General features: G+C 41.8%; 1 protein-coding gene across 4 annotated transcripts; it reads right to left on the reverse strand.

Moving 5' to 3' along the window:
- Positions 1–12,102: 12,102 nt before the first annotated feature.
- On the reverse strand, positions 12,103–20,743 carry LOC123451923 (actin-related protein 4-like). 4 transcript variants are annotated; one of them, XR_006632531.1, is made up of 21 exons: positions 20,548–20,743; positions 20,370–20,461; positions 18,625–18,798; positions 18,467–18,540; positions 18,024–18,104; positions 17,875–17,935; positions 17,756–17,805; positions 17,249–17,303; positions 16,732–16,809; positions 16,602–16,655; positions 15,900–15,953; positions 15,749–15,809; positions 15,022–15,073; positions 14,409–14,475; positions 14,159–14,218; positions 14,007–14,069; positions 13,779–13,841; positions 13,042–13,106; positions 12,607–12,675; positions 12,406–12,522; positions 12,103–12,333 (listed from the first exon to the last, which is right to left on the reverse strand). XR_006632531.1 is itself a non-coding variant. In XM_045128480.1 (20 exons), the coding sequence occupies exons 1-20, from the start codon at positions 20,558–20,560 to the stop codon at positions 12,477–12,479; spliced, it is 1,332 nt and encodes a 443-aa protein (XP_044984415.1). In that variant the 5' UTR covers positions 20,561–20,743; the 3' UTR covers positions 12,103–12,476. The 4 variants fall into 4 exon arrangements, 3 of the variants coding, with proteins under 3 accessions (XP_044984415.1, XP_044984417.1, XP_044984416.1); XM_045128480.1 differs by having other exon boundaries at positions 12,103–12,522; XM_045128482.1 differs by having other exon boundaries at positions 12,103–12,522; positions 13,979–14,069.
- Between the last annotated feature and the right edge of the window lie 1,778 nt (positions 20,744–22,521).

Genomic DNA, 22,521 nt, shown 5'->3' on the forward strand with positions numbered 1-22,521 from the left:
CGTGACTCAAATATTCTCCTCCACGATCAGATCGTAGACATTTAATTTTTCTGTGACGTTGATTCTCAACCTCACTCTGAAATTCCTTGAACTTTTCAAATGTCTCAGATTTGTGCTTCATCAAGTAGATATACCCATACCTACTCAAATCATCGGTGAGAGTGAGAACATAACGATAACCACCGCGAGCTTCAACGTTCATTGGACCACACACATCAGTATGTATTATTTCCAATAAGTCGGTTGCTCTCTCCATTATTCCTGAGAATGGAGTCTTAGTCATCTTGCCCATGAGGCACGGTTCGCATGTGTCAAATGATTCAAAGTCAAGAGACTCTAATAGTCCATCAGTATGGAGCTTCTTCATGCGCTTAACGCCGATATGACCAAGGCGGCAGTGCCACAAGTATGTGGGACTATCATTATCAATTTTGCATCTTTTGGTACTCACACTATGAATATGAGTAACATCACGATCGAGATTCATCAAGAATAAACCATTCACCAGCGGAGCATGACCATAAAACATATCACTCATATAAATAGAACAACCATTATTCTCTGACTTAAATGAGTAGCCGTCTCGCATTAAGCAAGACCCTGATACAATGTTCATTCTTAAAGCTGGTACTAAATAACAATTATTAAGGTTTAAAACTAATCCCGATGGTAGATGTAGAGGTAGCGTGCCGACGGCGATCACATCGACCTTTGAACCATTCCCGACGCGCATTGTCACCTCGTCCTTGGCCAGTCTCCGCTTATTCCGCAGTTCCTGCTTTGAGTTGCAAATGTGAGCAACAGCACCGGTATCAAATACCCAGGAGCTACTACGAGCGCTGGTAAGGTACACATCAATAACATGTATATCACATATACCTTTAACGTTGCCGGCCTTCTTGTCCGCTAAGTATTTGGGACAGTTCCGCTTCCAGTGACCCTTTCCCTTGCAATAGAAGCACTCAGTCTCAGGCTTGGGTCCGTTCTTTTTCTTCTTCCCGACATCTGGCTTACCGGGCGCGGCAACAGCTTTGCCGTCTTTCTTGAAGTTCTTCTTACCCCTGCCTTTCTTGAAACTAGTGGTCTTGTTGACCATCAACACTTGATGCTCCTTCTTGATTTCTACTTCTGCAGACTTGAGCATCGAGTACAACTCGGGAATGGTTTTCTCCATCCCTTGCATGTTGTAGTTAAGCACAAAGCCTTTGTAGCTTGGTGGGAGAGACTGGAGGATTCTGTCAATGATAGCATCATCCGAAAGTTCGACTCGAAGTGAAGTCAGACGACCGTGTAACCCAGACATTTTGAGTATGTGCTCACTGACAGAACTGTTCTCCTCCATCTTACAGGTGAAGAACTTGTCGGAGACTTCATATCTCTCGACATGGGCATGAGCTTGAAAAACTAGCTTCAGCTCTTGGAACATCTCATATGCCCCGTGTTGCTCAAAACGTCTTTGGAGCCCCGTTTCTAAACTGTATAACATGCCACACCTGACCAGAGAGTAGTCATCACTCCGCGCTTGCCAGACGTTTAGAATGTCCTGGGCTGCTGCGGGAGCGGGAGGGTCACCTAGCGGCGCATTAAGGACATAAGCCTTTTTAGCTGCTTCAAGGATGAGCTTCAGGTTGCGAACCCAGTCCGCATAGTTGCTACCATCATCTTTCAGCTTGTTTTTCTCTAGGAATGCGTTGAAGTTGAGGTTGACGTTGGACATCTACAATATTTATAAAGACAACTTTTAGACTAACTTCATGACAATTAAGTCCATTTAATCAAATTAGGTATGAACTCCCACTTAAATCGACATCCCTCTAGTCATCTAAGTGATACATGATCCATGTTGACTAACCCGTGTTCGATCATCACGTGAGACGGACTAGTCACCATGGTGAGCAACTTCATGCTGATCGTATTCAACCATACGACTCATGTTCGACCTTTCGATCTCTTGTATTCGAGGTCATGTCTGTACATGCTAAGCTCGTCGAGTCAACCTAGGTGTTTCGCGTGTGTAAATCTGGCTTACACCCGTTGTATGCGAACGTTAGAATCTATCACACCCGATCATCACGTGGTGCTTCGAGACAACGAACCTTCGCAACGGTGCACACTTAGGGGAATACGTTCTCGAAATTTTAAGAGGGATCATCTTATTATGCTACCGTCGTTTTAAGCAATAAGATGTAAAACATGATGAACATCACAATGCAATCATATAGTGACATGATATGGCCATTATCATCTTTGCTCTTTCGATCTCCATCTTCAGGCATCACATGATCATCATCGTCACCGGCGTGACACCATGATCTCCATCATCATGATCTCCATCATCGTGTCTCCGTGAAGTCGTCACGCCAACTACTATTATCACTACTACTATGGCTAACCGTTAGCAATGAAGTAAAAGTAGTAAGCACATGGCGTTGCATCTCATACAATAAATTAAGACAACTCCTATGGCTCCTGCCGGTTGTCATACTCATCGACATGCAAGTCGTGAAACCTATTACAATAACATGATCATCTCATACATCATACATGCAACATCACAACTTTGGCCATATCACATCACATGCCAAACCCTGCAAAAACAAGTTAGACGTCCTCTAATTGTTGTTGCAAGTTTTACGTGGCTGATTTGGGTTTCTAGCAAGAACGCCTTCTTACCTACATGACAGCCACAACGATGATATGCCAAAGCTATTTACCCTTCATAAGGACCCTTTTCATCAAATCCGATCCGACTAGAGTAGGAGAGACAGACACCCGCTAGCCACCTTTATGCACGATGTGCATGTCTGTCGGTGGAACCAGTCTCACGTAAGCGTACGTGTAAGGTCGGTCCGGGCCGCTTCATCCCACAATACCGCCGGAAAAGAATAAGACTAGTAACGGCAAGCAAATTGACAAACCATCGCCCACAACTTTTGTGTTCTACTCGTGCATAGAATCTACGCATAGAAAACCTGGCTCTCATACCACTGTTGGGTAACGTAGCATAAATTCAAAATTTTCCTACGCATGTTCAGATCTTCCTATGGAGAGACCAGCAACGAGAGAGGGGTAAGAGCATCTTCATACCTTTGAAGATCGCTAAGCGGAAGCGTTGCTAGAACGCGGTTGATGGAGTCGTACTCGCGGCGATTCCGATCTAGTGCCGAACAACGGCACCTCCGCGTTCAACACACGTGCAGCCCGGTGACGTCTCCCGCACCTTGATCCAGCAAGGAGGAGGGAGAGGTTGGGGAAGAAGTCCAGCAACACGACGGTGTGGTGTCGGTGGAGAGACGAGGTCTCCCGGCAGGGCTTCGCCAAGCGCCGGCAGAGAGGAGGAGGGAGAGGAGCAGGGTTGCGCCGAGAGAGAGATGAAACCGTGTCCCAAACAGCCCCGAACCCTCATCTATATATAGGGGGAGAGGGAGGGGCGCAGCCCCTAGGGTTCCCACCCCCAAGGGGTGCGGCAGCCCCAGATGGGAGAGGGGGCGGCGGCCAGGGCAGGGAGGAGGGGTGGCGCACCCCTCTGGTGGGCCTTAGGCCCACCTATGCCAGGGTTCCCCCCTTCCCCCTTTTCTCTGGTGCGCATGGGCTGGGTGGGGGGCGCACCAGCCCACCTAGGGGCTGGTTCCCTTCCCCACTTAGCCCATCTAGCCTCCCGGGGTCGTTGCCCCCTTCGGTGGTCCCCCGGGACCACCTCCGGTGGTCCCGGTGGTCCCGGTACATTACCGGTGACGCCCGAAACACTTCCGGTGTCCAAAACCATCCGTCCTATATATCAATCTTTACCTCCGGACCATTCCGGAGCTCCTCGTGACGTCCGGGATCTCATCCGGGACTCCGAACAACTTTCGGTAACCTCGTACAATAATTCCCTATAACCCTAGCGTCATCGAACCTTAAGTGTGTAGACCCTACGGGTTCGGGAGATAGGCAGACATGACCGAGACACCTCTCTGGCCAATAACCATCAGCGGGATCTGGATACCCATGGTGGCTCCCACTAGCTCCACGATGATCTCATCGGATGAACCACGATGTCAAGGATTCAATCAATCCCGTATACGATTCCCTTTGTCTGTCGGTATAGAACTTGTCCGAGATTCGATCGTCGGTATACCTATACCTTGTTCAATCTCGTTACCGGTAAGTCTCTTTACTCATTCCGTAGCACGTCATCGTGTGACTAACTCCTTAGTCACATTGAGCTCATGATGATGTTCTACCGAGTGGGCCCAGAGATACCTCTCCGTCACACGGAGTGACAAATCCCGAACTCGATTCGTGCCAACCCAACAGACACTTTCGGAGGTACCCGTAGTGCACCTTTATAGTCACCCAGTTACGTTGTGACGTTTGATACACCCAAAGCATTCCTACGGTATCCGGGAGTTGCACAATCTCACGGTCGAAGGAAAAGATACTTGACATTAGAAAAGCATTAGCATACGAACAATACGATCTAGTGCTAGGCTTAGGATTGGGTCTTGTCCATCACATCATTCTCCCAATGATGTGATCCCGTTATCAATGACATCTAATGCCCATGATCAGGAAACCATGATCATCTATTGACTAACGAGCTAGCCAACTAGAGGCTTGCTAGGGACACATTGTGATCTATTCATTCACACATGTATTACTGTTTCCTGTTAATACAATTATAGCATGAACGATAGACGATTATCATGAGCAAGGAAATATGATAATAACCATTTTATTATTGCCTCTAGGGCATATTACCAACATTTTCTACGTGCACTTTTTCAGTGTCGTTAACATCTGATATATGGACTGGTCGTGCAAAGCAAGACTATATTAGTGTGGTAACACATTACGTGAATGAACATTCTGACTCTTATATTCTCCACATATGCTGCATCTTTTTTAATGCATCAACGTTGTGCTCGCCATATCATTAATCTTTATTGCTAAAGGTGCTTTACATATATGTGAACCACACGTTGAATGCATACGCACTGCAATATCTTATATTTCGCATTCAACTCAACGAATTTCAAACTATAGGAGATATTGCATTGCTATAGGTGCAACTCCTCATAAGTATAATTTAGACATGCATGTTAGATGAAACTCTACATATTTGATGCTTAAGGCAGTTATTCGACACAGAGTTTCGTTCAACGGTTTTATTAATGCAAATTATGGGGTTGAACCTCTAATCACCGATGAAACTTGGCATGTTATTACAGCATTGACTGCATTTTTTGAGTTGTTCTATGATGCAACAATTACTTTGTCTGGGGTTTATTACCCCACATCTCCTTTGATGGTGCATACCATATTAGACATTGCTAGTCATTTGAAATCATATGAAAGTGATGGATTATTACTTAATGGTGTTGCTGACATGAAAACAAAGTATTTAAAATATTGGGAACATATTCCACTGTTGTATGCATTTGCATTTATCTTGGATCCCATAGCTAAACTTGAAGGGTGTCGTAGTGCACTCAATGTACTATCTGCATCCCTAAGTTTAGATTATACTGATGACTTCAACATGGCTCGTGACAAGATATATGAAGTTTTTGGTAAGTATGAGCAAAAATATTTCGGAGTTCGAATGCAACGACCTCCACCAGCACCTACTACGGGTAAAAAGAGAGGAGCATGGAGCAAGATCTTTAGTTCTTCTTCTTCGTCCTCCTCTACTGTCGGAAGCTCTTCTACTTTAGCATTTTCGATTCAAGCTGTCGGGGAGTTATCGAAGTACCTCAACACTGACAAAGTCATGTTCTATTTAGATAGTGAGGAATACTTCAACATACTTCAATGGTGGCAAGAACACAAACGTACATTTCCGGTGCTTACCATATTAGCACGTGATGTGTTATCGGTACCCGTCTCTACGGTGTCATTGGAGTCTGCTTTCAGCCTTGCTGGAAGAATAATTTGAGGATAGAAGAACTAGTCTCACCCCTGATATGGTGAAAACACTGATGTCCGTGAAAGATGGGGAGCTATCAAGAAGGAGAGCCCAACACACTGCAGAAAACATGGAACTAATAGGCATGTTTGAAGACATGTGCTTTGACGAAGACTCGGCATTGGACCTATCGGTAGATTAGTGGTGTAGTGTACTCCTTTTCTATTTCTTTTGTAATTTTCTTATATTTTTGTAATTTTCTTTCCTTTTTTTAATTCTAGAGCGTGGCTTTGTACTCTTTTACTTTCCAGGGATCGAAGGTTTTAATGAGGCACACACTAATAAAGTTCAAGATTTATCCCACATGCCACATTGCCTATCGTGCCTATCGTGCCATTTTTGGGCTATAAAAAGGGATGCCAAGTTTCTCATTTCTAACTCCATCTCATTGTACACACACAAACATGGCTGATGCAAATCAAAACTGGCTTGATGCTATTGTGAGGCGTCGGCACCCAATTTGGAATTTCTACGATGAAGAAATAGTTAAAGATGAGGATGGTCTCCCCAGGTTTTTGCAAAGTGCCAACAATGCGGTAAGAAGTTACTCGTGAAACAAAATGCGGGAACCGGCCACCTGCTGAGTCACGTAACGGCACATGTGAAGGAGGCAGCGGACGCGGCTGACGCGGCTATAGCTGCAGCTGCAGGTGCAGGGCAAGGTTGAAGGATTTCTAGAAATCCAAAGCATGGCATGTAATGTAGTATTTGTAATTTTTTTCCTTTCTCTATCTTTTCTTATTTTTGTATTTCTACTTTTCTAGATAATGGCTTGTACTCTTTTACTTTTTTGCGATGGAAGGTTTTAATGAGGCAGGCGCTAATAAAATTCTAGATTTATCCCATATAATACTATGTCAAAGTATATATTTTTTGGATTTTTTTCGAATTTTTTGGTCTGTTTTTTTTAAGAAAACGGAACGGCTAACGTGTCGCGGGCCGGCACGATTACAACGCGTGCCGTGCTTGGGCCTGAAACCCGGGCACGTGGGCCGGCACGGCACGACCTGTTTACTAATCGTGCCCCGGCGTGTCGTGCCATGTCAGACACGATTCCGGCGTGCCGGGCCGGCCCGTTTGGCCAGGTATGGGCGAAGCTACGACATCGGCCAGGGCTTTGATCCATACTGTCTCTACGGAGAGTTGGTTTTACTCGTAATTTGATTTTTACACGCACTGTTCGTGTTTGTGACTCGTGAATATTCTTTTTAATTTTTTATTATTACTGAACTACTAATACGTCTGAATTCGGAATGCATTGTGGTTACAAGAAAAAAATGCTCGGGTCCTGATGCTCGTTTGTTGGGAGATATGGAATGAGAGGAATGTTGGGAGATCCATACTAAACTACCAAGGAACGACCAGGCTACTCCAGGAAGGCGATCAACTCTCTGCAGATGCTCGTTTGTTGGGAGATATGGAATGAGAGGAATGCTCGGGTCTTTCGAAACAAGGCTTCCTTGCCGTCGCGGGTGGCGGCATCGATCAAGGATGAAACAAAGACGTGGGTAGTGGTGGGTGCTAGGTTTCTGGGTAATATTTTATCGGGAGAGTGATCCCCTTGCTCCGGCCTGAGTGGTCTTGTAATCTTTTGACAATGTTCTCCTTTCTTCTTAATTAATAAGATGAGGCAAAGCTTTTTCCTCCGTTTAAACAAGAAAAAAATGGTGGCACACATATTTCGTTAGTCAAACTGAAGACCGAAACACCAGCAAAAAAACTGAAGACCTAATAACTTGTGGCGGCCTTATAAGCGTGAATATAGGAAGCAACTCGGGTCTTTTAGTAATATATTCAGGTGGATACCCTATCCTACCCGGTGATTGTACAAAAAAATATTCTTCACCACTGGAAAATTTATGGAATTTGTGAGAAATTTGTGGAACTATAGATTTTATTTTTATTTTTTTGCTGGTGGAATTGTAGAATCAGGTTGTTTAAATTGAGGTATCCATATTTATGGTGCCTGTTTATGCTTCGATATATGGCATGCATAAATATCCATATTTAGTAGATTGAATTTGTTAGATATAAAGAAAATTGTTTAATAATATCCTAGTTGTGTTTTTTCTACAACACAGTATGAAATATAAAATTTGGATTTGATTACCAGCGCGTTCTTACCAAATCAAACATAGTGTCCCGTGATAGTTTTTAATGGCTCTATGATTGTATATAATCATGGACAATTACATTTTCAATATATTTTTGAGACTTTATATAGATATATATTTGAAATTTTGGCGACATGACCTTTTAAAACAATACCAACATGGGTAAAACCGTAGTATAAAATTTTACCAAGTTGTACTAATGGATCGGAGGGAGTGATATATATATATGAAATTCTGGCAACAAGATCTTTTAAAACAAGACCATCCTGGATTATATTTTAAACTTGTGTAAGTTTCATTGTTTGCCAAAAAATAAACAGATTTCATAAGTGAAAATAATTTTCTAAATGAGTTCAATAATTTCAGAATTTATTTTATTTATTTCTTAAATATAATGGCTCACGTTATTTAAAAATCATGATTTCAGTTATTTCGTTGTTTCAACAAACTATTTAATTTCCGTGAAAACAATGCCATTTCAATTGTTTCAACTAACTATTTCGTTTTTGTGAAAATGCCATTTCATTTGTTTCAAACATTGAAATAGGTGTTAACTTTACTAAGATATAATTTTAATAAAAACTCTCAAATGTTCCAAATAAGTGAAATGGTTCAAATGTGATTCTGAAAAAAAAACATTATCACTTTATTGAAATAATCATCTCTATATTTAAATAACTGAAACACGCCTGTGGAATGTATGAAGTTATTACATTTATTAGAATCTTGGCATGAAGTTGATGTGGCATATCTTGAAATGATTGAAATCACTATTTTAAATAATAGAAATTGTTGGTTTGAAGAAACTGACATCACTATGTTGAAATATAAGAAAACATTTTCACTTAATGAAATTATTGAAATACGTACTTGTATTACATAGATATATATTTTGTAAAAAATTGAAATAAATGAAATATGTGATATGTTATAATTTTCAACCAAGTGTAACTGGAATGTGTACTGAAATTACTGAGACACACTCCCTCCGTTTACAAATATAAGATGTTGTGGATATTTTAATATGGCGTACATACAGACTAAATGAGTGAACAAACATACTAAAACGTGTCTATGTACATTTGATTAAGAAAAAAGGAAAAGAGTTAGAACATATTATATTTTTTGAGCGGAGGGACTATTATTCAGAAATATTTCAAATAAGTGAAATATGCAAGTTGTGAAATATTTCAGGTAAGTAAAACAGAGAACCATACTAAAATGGTATATAGTTAGTAAATATTCCAAATTGGTGAAACGGAAATAATTGAGATCAAGTATTGCACTTGCTGTAAATAATCAAAATGTGTTTCTGAAACAACCATGTTCACTTTGTTAAAATAATCATGATCTCTACTTTTCAATAACCGAAACACACGTGTGTTGTGCATTATTTGAAGTTATTTCATTTATTGAAATCTGGATGTGGAAGTGATATGGGATCTCTTGGAATTAATGATTGATGCCGCTATTTTAAAGTAACTGAAATCATATATTTGAGGAATTGAAACGACTGGTTTGAACTATTTGAAATAGCTGGTTTGAAGCATTTGAAATAGCTGGTTTGAAGCATTTGAAATCACTGGGGAAATAAGAGTTGCTCCCTCCGTTCGAAAATACTTCTCATAGGACCGGATGTATCTAGATTTATTTCAGTTCTAAATACATTATTTTTTGTCAATTTATGCGACAAATAATTCCGTATGGAAGGAGTATATAATAATGAAATAATTGAAATTTAGGTACTTTTCATTAATAAAGCACCTATTGCTTCTGTGGTACGTCATTAAAATTGCCCCTGAAGTTGGCATAAATTACCCACCATGCCACCCATAAGTCAAAAAACGATTCAGTTTTTTTCATTTCCGAAGTCGTGTATGGTTTTTTCTTTTATGATGTGTGATACTAAGAAAACTCAAAGATGCGTACGTAGCATGGTGGCTAAGGCCTAGTGATTCCAGCCGAGAGACCAGGGTTTGATCCCCAGTCTCTCAATGCTTTCCCCAGCCTCTCCTTTTCTCCCGTAAGTCCTCCCTCACATATGCTTGCTTTGTTATTTTTTTATTTTTGTCTTTTTTTCCTCATTCTGTTTTCTTCCATGTTTAAACCAGTTCGGAATTTTCAAATTTTAAAAGTTGTGAGTTTTCAAAACGAGTTCGAGAAATCTTAAAATATACGTGAATTCAAAAATAATTAATAAAATCATAAAATTTTTGGGGATTAAAAAAAGTTGGCGGTTTTTGCCAATCTGTACGCAAATTATAAAAAAATAACCGCGGTCTGGAAAAAATGGTTAGGAAATAAAGTCATGTTCAGGATTTTGAAAACATTATAGTGTATTCAAAACATATTCAGGAATATGAAAAAAAAAATGTCCATAAAACTTTAGAAAATATTCACATAAATTAAGAAAATCAATTTTCAAATTTGTTCCCAAAAAGGTCGTATGTTCAAAAAATGTTTTCTGAGTTAAAAATTGTTCATCTATTCAAAAAATGTTTGTAAAAAAATAATGTACTGTATTTTTTTGAAAAAATCCAAGTTTTTTTCAAAAAAATCATCGATTCGGAAACCCGTTCACCGATTTAATAAACTTTTATGTCTAGGATTTGATTAGTATTATGAAAGTCTTTATATGTCTAGGCGTTGGAAGTAGTTCATGATCGATGAGATTTGTTTTTAAAGTTGTAAACATTTCCTTGCGCAACATAATGAAAGGTGGGGTGTGCAGTGGTAAGCTCATAGCCTTGGTATTTACCATGTTAAATGCATTGTGATCACGTGAACATCGTAACCATCATCATCGAGGAAAGAAAAATAAATGACAACATGGTGAGCCATCGTGTTAAAATAGGAGATACTTTTATGTTAGAGTATTGAGTCATACTTATTTGATTAACGCATAATTTTTTTTTGTCTCCCGTTACAACGAACGCGCATATTTGCCGTCGCATATTTCCTCCTCGCCCACAGATGGATCCCACGCCTTAATAATAAGTTAATAACTTGCTCCCAGCTAACTAACCGTTTCCCGTGTGTTTTGCTCACTTCCCCGTGTGGCCTGTGAGCACGGCACCGCACCGCAGGAGGATGAGGCTGCTGGGCAGACACGTCTCCCCGCGGCAGATCGTGCTGCTCGCCGCAGGGTAGGCACCAGGCTCCGGCTCCGCCGCCGCCGCGTTCCGTTGGCCCCCCTCATCGCTTCTCCTCCGTGGATTGATTGATTGATTGATTGATGAATCTGGGTGTGTGTGTGTGTGTGTGTATGCAGGCTGGTGTTCTTTGGGGCGACGACGTACGACGTGCACCGCTCCATCAAGAACAACGACCAGCCCCCGACCAGCGAGCAGGTGGCGGCGCTCCAGGCCTTCATCGACTCCAGGAAGCGCTAGTCAGGGGCGGCCGCCGGCACCGATGCCCCGTCGATTCCCCTCAGCGAGCGGCGGGGCGGCGCGGTGCATATGCTTGTGATGATCTCTGTCGATCTGTGGAGCGTTCGTCTGAAGCAATAAGAGCGGCCATGCCATGGATGTGTTCGACATTATTATTCCCCAAAGGAGGAACTGGGTGGTGCGTACTATGGATGTATGTATATAGACCGTACAGCCAGGTGATGCAAATCCCGTTTCTCCCATGTTGCATCACCAACCAAACCTAACCTTCGATTCCTAGCAGAGGCAGACTGAAGAATCTAGTAGTAGAATGTGTACACTGGTCATGTCGACTCTGTTCTTGAAACAGCTAGCTGGCGCTATAATAAACTGCTCTTGCAGCATTTCATATGTGCGCTTCTACCACCGCATCAGACTCTTGACTAGTTTCTTCAACTAAAATTATCTTGTCCGCTTCATGCCAGAGTTACTGTTACCAGTATGCTCGTACCGCCACCTGCAACAAACACCCGCAAACCACCACCGGCCACCCATAACATTAATGTGAATGAAGCTCCTTAGCTTGGCAGTGCAATTTTCAATAACCGTTTGACATGGCTGACCTAAGATGTAGTACATCAGATAAGAGCTTCAAGAACCAGCTGTGTACGTAAATGGCTAAAGAATTCATTTCCGGATACATTGGCTGAAGTCTGGAGGGTAAACTGTTACACATTCTACATCACAGACGAGAAAAATCATCACATGTATCTACCATCAATGACAAGTATCAGCTGAGCTTGTTATCAAGTTGCCCTCGCGGACCTAAAGATAACTCAGTCATGAGAGCAATATAAATATCCCCAGGTAACAAAGGTGGCGACCAACACACATCTTCCTGCACGCACGTACAAGCATCAGCTGAGTTTTTTCTAGAGTTGCACTAGCGGACCTAAAGATAGTCGGTCACCTGCATCTAACTGTTGCTCAGACACATCTTTCGGCAACACAAAGCTTGGGCAGGATGCATGCTCCACCATTTCATGGGCATTTCCTCTGGATATAGGAAACGCCGTGCTCTTCGTACCTGTTTGCGAGCAGATAGACAATTCTTAGGCGTACGATGCAGAAGAGCAGAACAACCAAACAGAACCTAGAAAATCAAACTTACTCTGCTTTGGAGAACCACATTTGCTGGAACGACCCAAGGGATGCAAGGATGCTCCCTCCAATCCAGACACTGCACTCATCAAATTATAACATGTCAGTCATGTCAATCAACATCTAACAGATGATGAATCTCAGTACTAGCGGCCACACAGACAAAACCAACCACACACCATGCATTTTTCTGTGCTAACCCTTCCCTATGGTCAAGGATTAAGTTCTACTGGCATTGCGATCAGTATGCTTTCAGCCAATTTTAAACTGATTTCATGGCCACGACAAGTTCTTGCGTTAAGCTACTGATTTAATTAAAGCAGCAAAAAGAACAGTTTTACATTCTAGTGGCAACACAAGCAATCATTCAAGCTCCTCTGCTGCTAACAGGATTCACTGAGCATAGCCAATGCATATGAAGACAAGCAAGTATACTAGGTCTTGCCTGAATCGCCTCTCTATTGAGTTTCCACTTGCCAAAACCTTCACACGAGCATTTTGAGGGCACTCCTGTGATCATTGAGTTAAAAATAAGAATAGCTCAGAGATAAGACAAAGGAACCATTCTCAAAAGCCTCAACCACAGATTCTCCTTTTTATGAACTATCCTGTAATAACTAGTCACTAACCAAAATAATCAATGAGATGCATTTTATTCTTCTATTTTTTAGGAAGGTCGCAGAAATAAAGTGAAAAGCTTTGTCTAAAGCATGATTTGAGTTCATGCAAAGAATATAAGTTATTGCATTGAACTAACAGAAGCTTCGAAGACGAAAAATACAACCTCTGTTCCGGATTATAACATGTTTGGGATATTTCAATATGGACTACATACAAACTCAAATGGGTGAACAAACACACTAAAACTCGTCAATATACATCCGATTCAGAAAAAAGTTGGAACATCTTATAATTCGGAGCGGAGGGAGTACATGCCTAACTCTAGGAATACTATCTATATTTCTAAATAGATGTCATTGTATAAAAAGGAATAATATAGGAAAACTTTTGATGACAAACCTGCTACCGTTTTTTTCATGTGAGAAGTGTAAATGATTTTGTGCATGCTAGTGGTTACAGGTTGAATGTTCATATTATAAAATGAAACATGCTTGGACACGGTGAACAAATATAAAATACAGCAACATCTATCCTAGCTTGTTCAGCTGCCTTTTTATTTACCTCCAGTACTTCTTTTTCTAGACGGTCCTTTAACTGCAGAATTGATGATGAGCCACCAGAAAGCTATCCACAATACAAGTTTGCAGATGTTAGAGTTGTATTAACAAACTATAACAGGAGAATCAAAGATTATGCTATAAGTGTTCTTTCACTAAGCCTGTGCATGGGGCTGGGGACATGTAGAGAGAGAGAGAAGTAGCAATGTAGCACTGGAACTAATGTCTTTACCAAGATGCTGCTGAGTAGCTCCTTGCGAATGTCAACATCACACCTATTTACACTGTCAAGGACCTGGTGAAAAACAATGGCGGCAGCAACTTCATTAACATGAAGAACTGTCCAAGCTGCACAACAATATAAGCACCCATAATTTAACTCACCATTCGTGGAAGTCCACGAATCGAAGTGGAATCTCCAAATCCATCGATCCCAGGAATAGTCTGTTGATCACAAAATTAGTGTGCAGGAGAGAGTTTGATGACAAGCCGTACAAAAGAAATTATTTGAATATTGATAGCCTCTACTGAAGAAGCAATGAACTTGTTCTGTTCCTGGATAGAGTAATCAACCACCACAAATCCTGACCAACTAACATACATGCACACAACAAAATATACTTTTCTCACTCACCTGTGAAAGGTATGGGTTGAACAAAATGTCAGGAATCTTGAATCTCTCTGCACCAACTTCAATAGTTCTGCTCAGATATAACATAGATAAGTTATAACCTCTTAAACAGTATAACCACAAACAACATATTTACCACAAAATTACAGTAACAGAAACGGAGAAAGTAGACATCAGAATCCTAACACCTTATAGGTGCATTGTGCATCCGAAATTGGAGTACCATGCATATTTGTAATGGGCATGTAAAAATCAACAATCATCATTACAACTCAGGGCTATACTAAAATGTGGCACATGCGAAGATCCTAGTAAACAGTGACTATTTCGCCGTTCTATTTTCAGACTTCCTTTGCTAGTTGAAACTTCGTAGTTTCTAAACCACAATTTCTCGGTGTTATGACATATTGGTTTTAGGTCGATTTGCAAAAAACGAAGTTTATCATGACTATTTGTTGGGCGTACTAAAGAGGGCATGCACAATGGAGTAAGAGGGCAAGATGCATCAGATACACTCCAGAAAAGTAGATACTAGCCCATATTCAAATCTAACTGTCAATAAAATGAAATTAATCTGACTAGAGAGAAGTATGTGTATATAATATTGATAACTTACTGCCCATCTGGAAGCTCATATGAAGTTGTTGGAACATTTGCATATGCCACTTCTGCATGAAAATAAAGCAGGAAAAGTGAACAGCAGAACCTAAAAGAGGAACACAAAGCAAGATAATGCTTAAATAAAGCATACAAAGAGATGCCAAATCAGTCAAGCGAATAAAAATAATGGTGATTAACAGACGATATGCATAAAAAGTAGCCAGCTATAGTATGGTTGTATGCATATATATAACTAGAGACGATGCCCCACGCGTTGCTGGAATTTGTTGAAATTATTTCAATGAGATTTGTTAGTATGAAACATAAGTATTTAGACTAAATTGAAACTAACACATAATTTATCATTATATTTGCATATTCTATAGTTGTAGAATATTTATCACATATTAGTATGCATGGTGCATTTTAATGTGGGTCTTTTCTCATGCATGGTGGCATGATGAGATGGCATATTTGGCATGTTAAGAGAACTGGAGTTAGTAGGGGGTCAATTATTTAGGTCATGAATGGTGGCATAGTTGCATGTTGAGAGAATTGGAGTTAGTGGGGACCAACTATTTAGGTATATAGGATAGGATTCGTTAATGGATCAACTGAAACTGGCTTGATCCTCAGATTTTTTTTATACATGTCAGTATGGTGGAAATAGTATTACCAAGCTTGCACATCAATATAGCAGAGCTCAACAATCACAGAAATAATGTATTTTTGAAATGTTATACCATCGAAGGGAGTATCTGGAACTCTACAAACCGTCTCCTTGATGTCGCTAGCAATAGCTCTCTGTGATACAGAGTAAACATCACCATTAAAGGCATCCAGACAAAAATTAACAAAGCAAAACAAGAATTACAGATTTGCCAATGAACATACCATGTGGTACAACCTGTAACTCTCTGTGGTGTTTGGAAAATCAAGGTCTACAACCTGAAAAGATAAAAATGGGTTCACAGAATAAACACCACATAGTTTCCCTTATATATCCGTCTAGTGTAAGCATGTCAGTAATTGGTGGCATAATGCTAGTTCAATTATAATGTAACCATGATTAATTATTTAATTATCACGGCAAATTCAGAACCTTAGTACCACATAAATATGAAGAAAAATACTAAAGATGTTCCAAAGGGCGAGCTATATATAGTCAGAGAACCACCTAGTGCGCATGTATCTGTGAATATCGATATTTACAGGAAGGCGTTACTTCATGATATTAGAAACGCGACGCCAAAATAGTATTCGATGCCTATCAAGAGATTTATTCCACATGGTAAAACGTAATTGGTGCCAGAAATGAATTCGGCAAGGGGCAGCGGTACAGACCACCCTGCAAGTTCTCTCTCACTTTTTTTTGTTAGAAGACAAGGATGATAGATATATTGTATATTCTGCCCCTCCTCTTTGCTGGTGTGTTGATTTCAACTATACCAACGGCTCAGCTCACATTCAATGGTACAAGGAGTTTCAACAAAGGAGCACATCGAATGGTGTAAAGAGTTATCTCTTGGTCCAATGGAATCACAAGAAGACAAGAAAAGGATGTCAATATCTGATGTGATGTTCTAGAAACTACACCTTATAATCTCCAGGGCTCGCTTCCTTCTTCTTGAATGAATAACGGGGCCTGATCTGAGAAGTGAACAAACAGGATATATGAAAATACAGCAAGGACTAGTATGCTATCTTAACCAAGAGAGGTGCTTACAACAACGCCCTTGCTCTCCAAGCTTTTCATCATACAGTCAGTTAAAAATTCACCACCAATCGGAGAAGTTGCCACAGACTGCCACATGAAAACAAGTTATCAAAATGGTAGAAGAAAAGGTTTCAGAAGAGGCAAGACAAGTGTTAGGGCAAGTTCTTTTGGTGGCTTAAAAAATAATCTGCCTCGTCTCCAGCTTTTTCCATAAGCCGCCTCCCTCATTCATTGGGGCTTCTGAATTAGTTATGCGATTACTAATTTAGAAGCCTCAGTAAATTTTAGGAGTGGCTCATTTTTTAAGCTGGGGAGAGGCAGCTTATTTTTTAAGCCAACCAAAAGAACTAGCCCTTAGTAACAATGTTACATATACCAGAGTCCATATAATACAACCTAGAATTTTATTTTATCAAATGTTAAAGCAGCTTGGATTAATCAAATTTTCAAATGAAATGTACAAAGTAAAAACAGGCAAATCGCTACACCTCCCCTTGAAAATCAGGATATTGATAGCATAACATACCTTTTGCAGAACATAACCATCATGCACAGCAGAAACCACAGTAGACCCACCACCACTGCACCAAACATGATCGCTCTGTCATATTCCAGAAATTTCTATCATGATAAAGACCCAAAGCAGTAAAATCAAGTCTAATACACTGCTTATGAAATGCTCAAGGAATCAAGGTGGTCACCCAAGCACAAAACCAGATTAAAATGTTTAAATCAAGGAAAGTGAAATAGGGTAATTTAAGCATTAACAGTTACAAGTTGGAACCAACTTCTTCATGAGTATTTCCTTGGTGCGGATGGACTGTTATACACTATCTGTGCGTTATGTGCAACGTATATTGGTGAAAAACAATTTACTTCAGAAATCGAGTAGGAAACTAAGAACCAAGCAGACACCACAACACAGTGGACTTGTTCAACTAATCGGGCTAGCATGGCAAAAATGGGACCTTCATCTATTTTGAAGTAAAACAGCAGGTTGCAGAGATAAAAATGTCATCAAGAAAATGCTGACCTGTCAACCACTAGAGATGTAGCACGTCCAGATGCAAAAGATGTGAGAACCTGACAACCCAATCAACAATTAAAATAATAAACTGGTTGCATCAAAGATTACTTCGGAGGGAGACATACCGCATTTTTTGCTAGGAATAGCGCTGGCACTTTGTACTTCTCAAACATAAGTTCTGCTGCCCTATAGAACATGAAAATAAGAGTCAGGCTTGAAAGCATTGATATGGGTTAGCAATATAAATATTGTAGAAACAAACATAGACACATACTTCTCTCTTTGTTGTGCACTGTTTATAGATGGTTCCGCTATGAGCATAGGATGCTCTTCAGGATTGATCAATAGCCGCCGTCTGAAATATAGAACAAGTCAGTGTGACTATAGTAGATCCAAAGAAATAGTAGCTTCAACAAATTGCATAGCATCGTAACGAGGAAATCATTGTACTTAATCAACCTTAGCTGTTACAGAAGACAAAGCATCCAACATATGAAATAAAACAGGAGGGAAAACAACGAATCGTGTCCCACGTACTCACAAACTAAACAATTTCACAATCAGTATAATCAGTGAAATGAACACAGAATGCTAAATGTTAAGCTTGAACTAGTAGTAACTTAATTGTAGTTCACTGGTGTCATTGTTGATTATGGATGGACCGTGTTAAAGAGGAGAAATTGCTCAGAGCTGCATCAAGTAGATAAATAAATTTACCTAAAAGCATGATTCCATATGTTGTCAACAACATCCCAATCAGTAACTGTTCCATCTTTCATCGGTGAGATCACCTGCTTTGTGGAGAGGGGACCAATAAGCGAGAGTTAATAGAAATCATGAGTAACAAATCACCCCAAGAATGCACGGTTACTAACCTCCATATGATCCCTCCTAAACTCTAATTCTTGACCTACATAAAATTTGCGCTTTGTCTTGGCTTTGTCCACATCCATAGGCTTGGATCCATTCTTAGGATCTGATGCAGAGTCAGCCTCCTTCTCTGGCTTAGCTTCATCAGTATCTTCCGCTTGTTCAATTGAACCAACAACCTGAACATATCAAAACCAGATACTGAGTGTGACAAGTTGTACTGGCCAAAACGTCCCAATTAGGTAGCTCACATACCCTTGAACCAACAAAACATCATAATTTCCGAGCGCTGTTCAGGCAAAGGAGAAGAAAACGTGCTAAACCCAAACATGGCATTAAATGGCCAACTTCAAACAATTTTCTTAGTGCGAATCACACAGTATTTCTTGTTTCTCTTTGAATGTTATTGCATGAGTAGCTCTCTTATTGCATCAGAAACAGAGTGAAACTAGCAATTAACTGCCAGGCTGCAAAAATTAGCCCAATAATCCCACTAACACTTGAAAATCAGTTGTTGTTTTTTGACTCACAGTGCAGCATGTAAGAAAGGCTCACAGTAGCTAACAGTAATAGCTAGTGGCAAATCTGAGCCATTAGAGCCTGAATCATGAACCAACTATGTAGATTACAAAGATTGCACGCGCTGCACTGAAACCAACAGGTAGGTGAAGGTCCTATCGCAGTCTATTGATTCGATGCCTGAAGTCAACTTAGGATTGATGTGGCTACTTATATTTGCAGAGTAGGGCATGCCTGCTACAAAATTTGCGATTTGGCCCAATATGGCAATAAACTGACACACTAGCAAGTAGGCCATGTCTGAACCAGAATCCAAGTCCGTTGATTCGAAAACTTGGGAATGAAGCACTAATTTGCCCATCAACAGCACAAACTTGCGCAGTCGCAATGCACAAAAAATTTCATATTGGGCCAAATTAGGTAGCTCACATACCCTTGAACCAACAAAACAACATAATTTCTGAGCTCTGTTCAGGCAAAGGAGAAGAAAACGTACTAAACCCAAACATGGCATTAAATGGCCAAATTCAAACCATTTTCTTAGTGCGGATCACACAGTATTTCTCGTTTTTCTATTTGAATGTTATTACATGAGTAGCTCTCTTATTACATCAGAAACAGAGTGAAATTAGCAATTAACTGCCAGGCTGCAAAAATTAGCCCAATAATCCCACTAACACTTGAAAATCAGTTGTTGTTTTTTGACTCACAGTGCAGCATGTAAGAAAGGCTCACAGTAGCTAACAGTAATAGCTAGTGGCAAATCTGAGCCATTAGAGCCTGAATCATGAACCAACTATGTAGATTACAAAGATTGCACGTGCTGCACTGAAACCAACAGGTAGGTGCAGGTCCTATCGCAGTTTATTGATTCGATGCCTGAAGTCAACTTAGGATTAATGTGGCTACTTATAGTTTGCAGACTAGGGCGTGCCTGCTACGAAATTTACGATTTGACCCAATATGGCAATGAGCTGACACACTAGCAAGCAGGCCATGTCGGAACCAGAATCCAAGGCCGTTGATTCGAAAACTTGGGAATGATTGAAGCACTAATATGTCCATCACCAGCACACAGACTTGCGCGGTCGCAATGCACGCAAATTCAGCACTAAGAATCGGTTCCGGTCCCGGTTGAACGAACTAATACCTATGACAACAGCCCTGGTGAAGGGGAAACTCACAGACCCGGCGTAATCCGAACAGTTCGAGGGCGGCAGGGGAAGCTCACCGAGGGGAAGACGGATTTGGGGGTGTCGTCGCCCGCGTAGCCGGCCTTGCAGCTGTAGGAGCCCACGTCGATGACGATGGCCGAGACCTCGTCTGCGGGTGGGAGAAGTTAGCGGCCGCGGCGGGAGATCTCCAGGGTTTAGTTAGGGTTTAGCAGGGGCAGGGGCGAGAGATCTTACCGCCGCCGTACATGGCTGGAGATCCGGAGAGGGAGGAGTCGGCGAGCTGGGGAGCGGCGCGGCGCGGGGCGCAGGGCCGGATGCGGATGGCGTGCCGGGTCTGCGGGGCTGAGGCGTCGGCGGCGACGCTTAGGTACGGCACGGAGCGAGGGCTCGGAAGGGGCCGGGGCAGAGGGGAGGAAAAAAACGACGAGCGAGTTTGCCTCTGGATAATGGATAGTTTTTTTTTTTTTGGGCGATGCTGCGCGTTGGTCGACCGATTAGAATTTAGACCCTCAAACCCTTAAATGTAAAATCAGTTTTAAGAGTTAAGAATTGCTAATTTTTGACACTTTTAAGGGTTGAAAAACAGGGGCTATTTCGTTATAAGGGTTGGGTTTGAGGGTTCTAGTCTTTACCCCAACCCCAACCCTTAAAACTGTCACTTGGCATTGCATAATTTTCACAAAAGAAACATAATAAACCTTCAAACAAACACGGAAATAAAGATCATTGATGCATGGTTTAATAGTTTTTACATCACACAATCATCATCTTCCCCCTCTCATCGGCACCATCACCAAAAAGTTGCACTTGACGTCATTTACTAGACCACTTGCACGTCCATCAAACACCTCCATTGGAGTCATCCACACCGCCATCGCCACCACCACTCATCGGAATGTCACCTCGAAGAGTAGAGGACGCACCACGGAATATCCTCTTCCTCTCTGCGATGTCCTCATTGTAGTCCTTCCACCATTGCAATTGTTCTTCATCCATGTCCTTCTTGGACATCATCATGTGCTCCTTCTCTTCCACCATGAGTTCTTTCCATACCTTTGCCTCTTTCACCTTGATCATCCTCTCCTCCAAGTCGGCCTTGCGCTTTGCTTCTTCACGTTTTGCTTCAACTTGTGCAAGCTTGACCTCTTTCTTCTTCTCGGTGATAAGAATCTTCGTCTCTAATGTCTTCCTTGTCAATTCCTCTATTGCCTTCATCATTTGCTCCATCTTCTCCCTTAGGCTTGATGCCTCTCCTTCCATCTTCACCCTTTGCTTGCCCTTCTTGGTTCCCTCGGGCTTGCCCAAGTTCCTCTCCTTCTCCTCATCTTCACTATCATCCATCCTAAGCATTGCCGACTTCTTGGGTGCGGTCTCTTGATCCCTCAACTTCCACTTGTCAAAGGTTTGAAGAATTGCACAAGCATGCTTAAATGGGAATGGCTTGCCCTTGGAAGCGGCCATCTCCTTGTACTTCATGCCGGCAATTGTCTCCTATCAAACACACATAATCACATAAGAACCCACATAGTACACACACATAATCAAAATAGTGAAGAGATATGTACTCACATAGTCACTCTCCACCGTTTCACTAGGTGGTGCATCCCTCACTTGATCCATGGCCGCACTCCAACGAGCACAAGCGGGCTTCATCAAATCCCACCGGCCTTGAAGCGACCGGTAACTGTGAGAGATGAACCCACAATTCTTCGGCTTGATCCTACAATAGTTATCCTCGATCTTGTGCCAATACCTTTTACCGGTTTGATCGGTGCCGGTGGTTGCATCCATCCCCACAGATGCCCAAGCACGAACCAAGAGGATATCTTCCGCTTCGGTGTAGTTGTCGACCGCGCGTGTGGGCCGGAAGCGGCGGTGAATGCCTCCTCCCCTATCTCGGCCACCTCCTCCTCGTCATCCCCTTCATCCTCCTCATCTTCCTCAACCTCCTCACCAAAGGGTTCTAGAGGCGGAGCCCCGAGGTCCACCTCCGCGTCTTGAAGGAGGTCCATGAACGAGGTTGGAGTTGCCATTTCCTCGAACACCTCGTGTGCGGCGGGAGGAGGTTCGGCGACGTCGACGGCCGGGGCCGCGGGCTTCTTCCGCGCCACGACCTTCTTCCGCTTCGGGGATGCGCCGGCGGCCTTCGAGGAAGCCCCTCGCGGCCCACGCGAGGAGACCTTCGACCGGCTCTTCTTCGCAGGCGCG

This window comes from Hordeum vulgare, chromosome 5H (genome assembly GCF_904849725.1).
Source record: "Hordeum vulgare subsp. vulgare chromosome 5H, MorexV3_pseudomolecules_assembly, whole genome shotgun sequence".
In the NCBI taxonomy this organism is placed as follows: Eukaryota; Viridiplantae; Streptophyta; class Magnoliopsida; order Poales; family Poaceae; genus Hordeum; species Hordeum vulgare.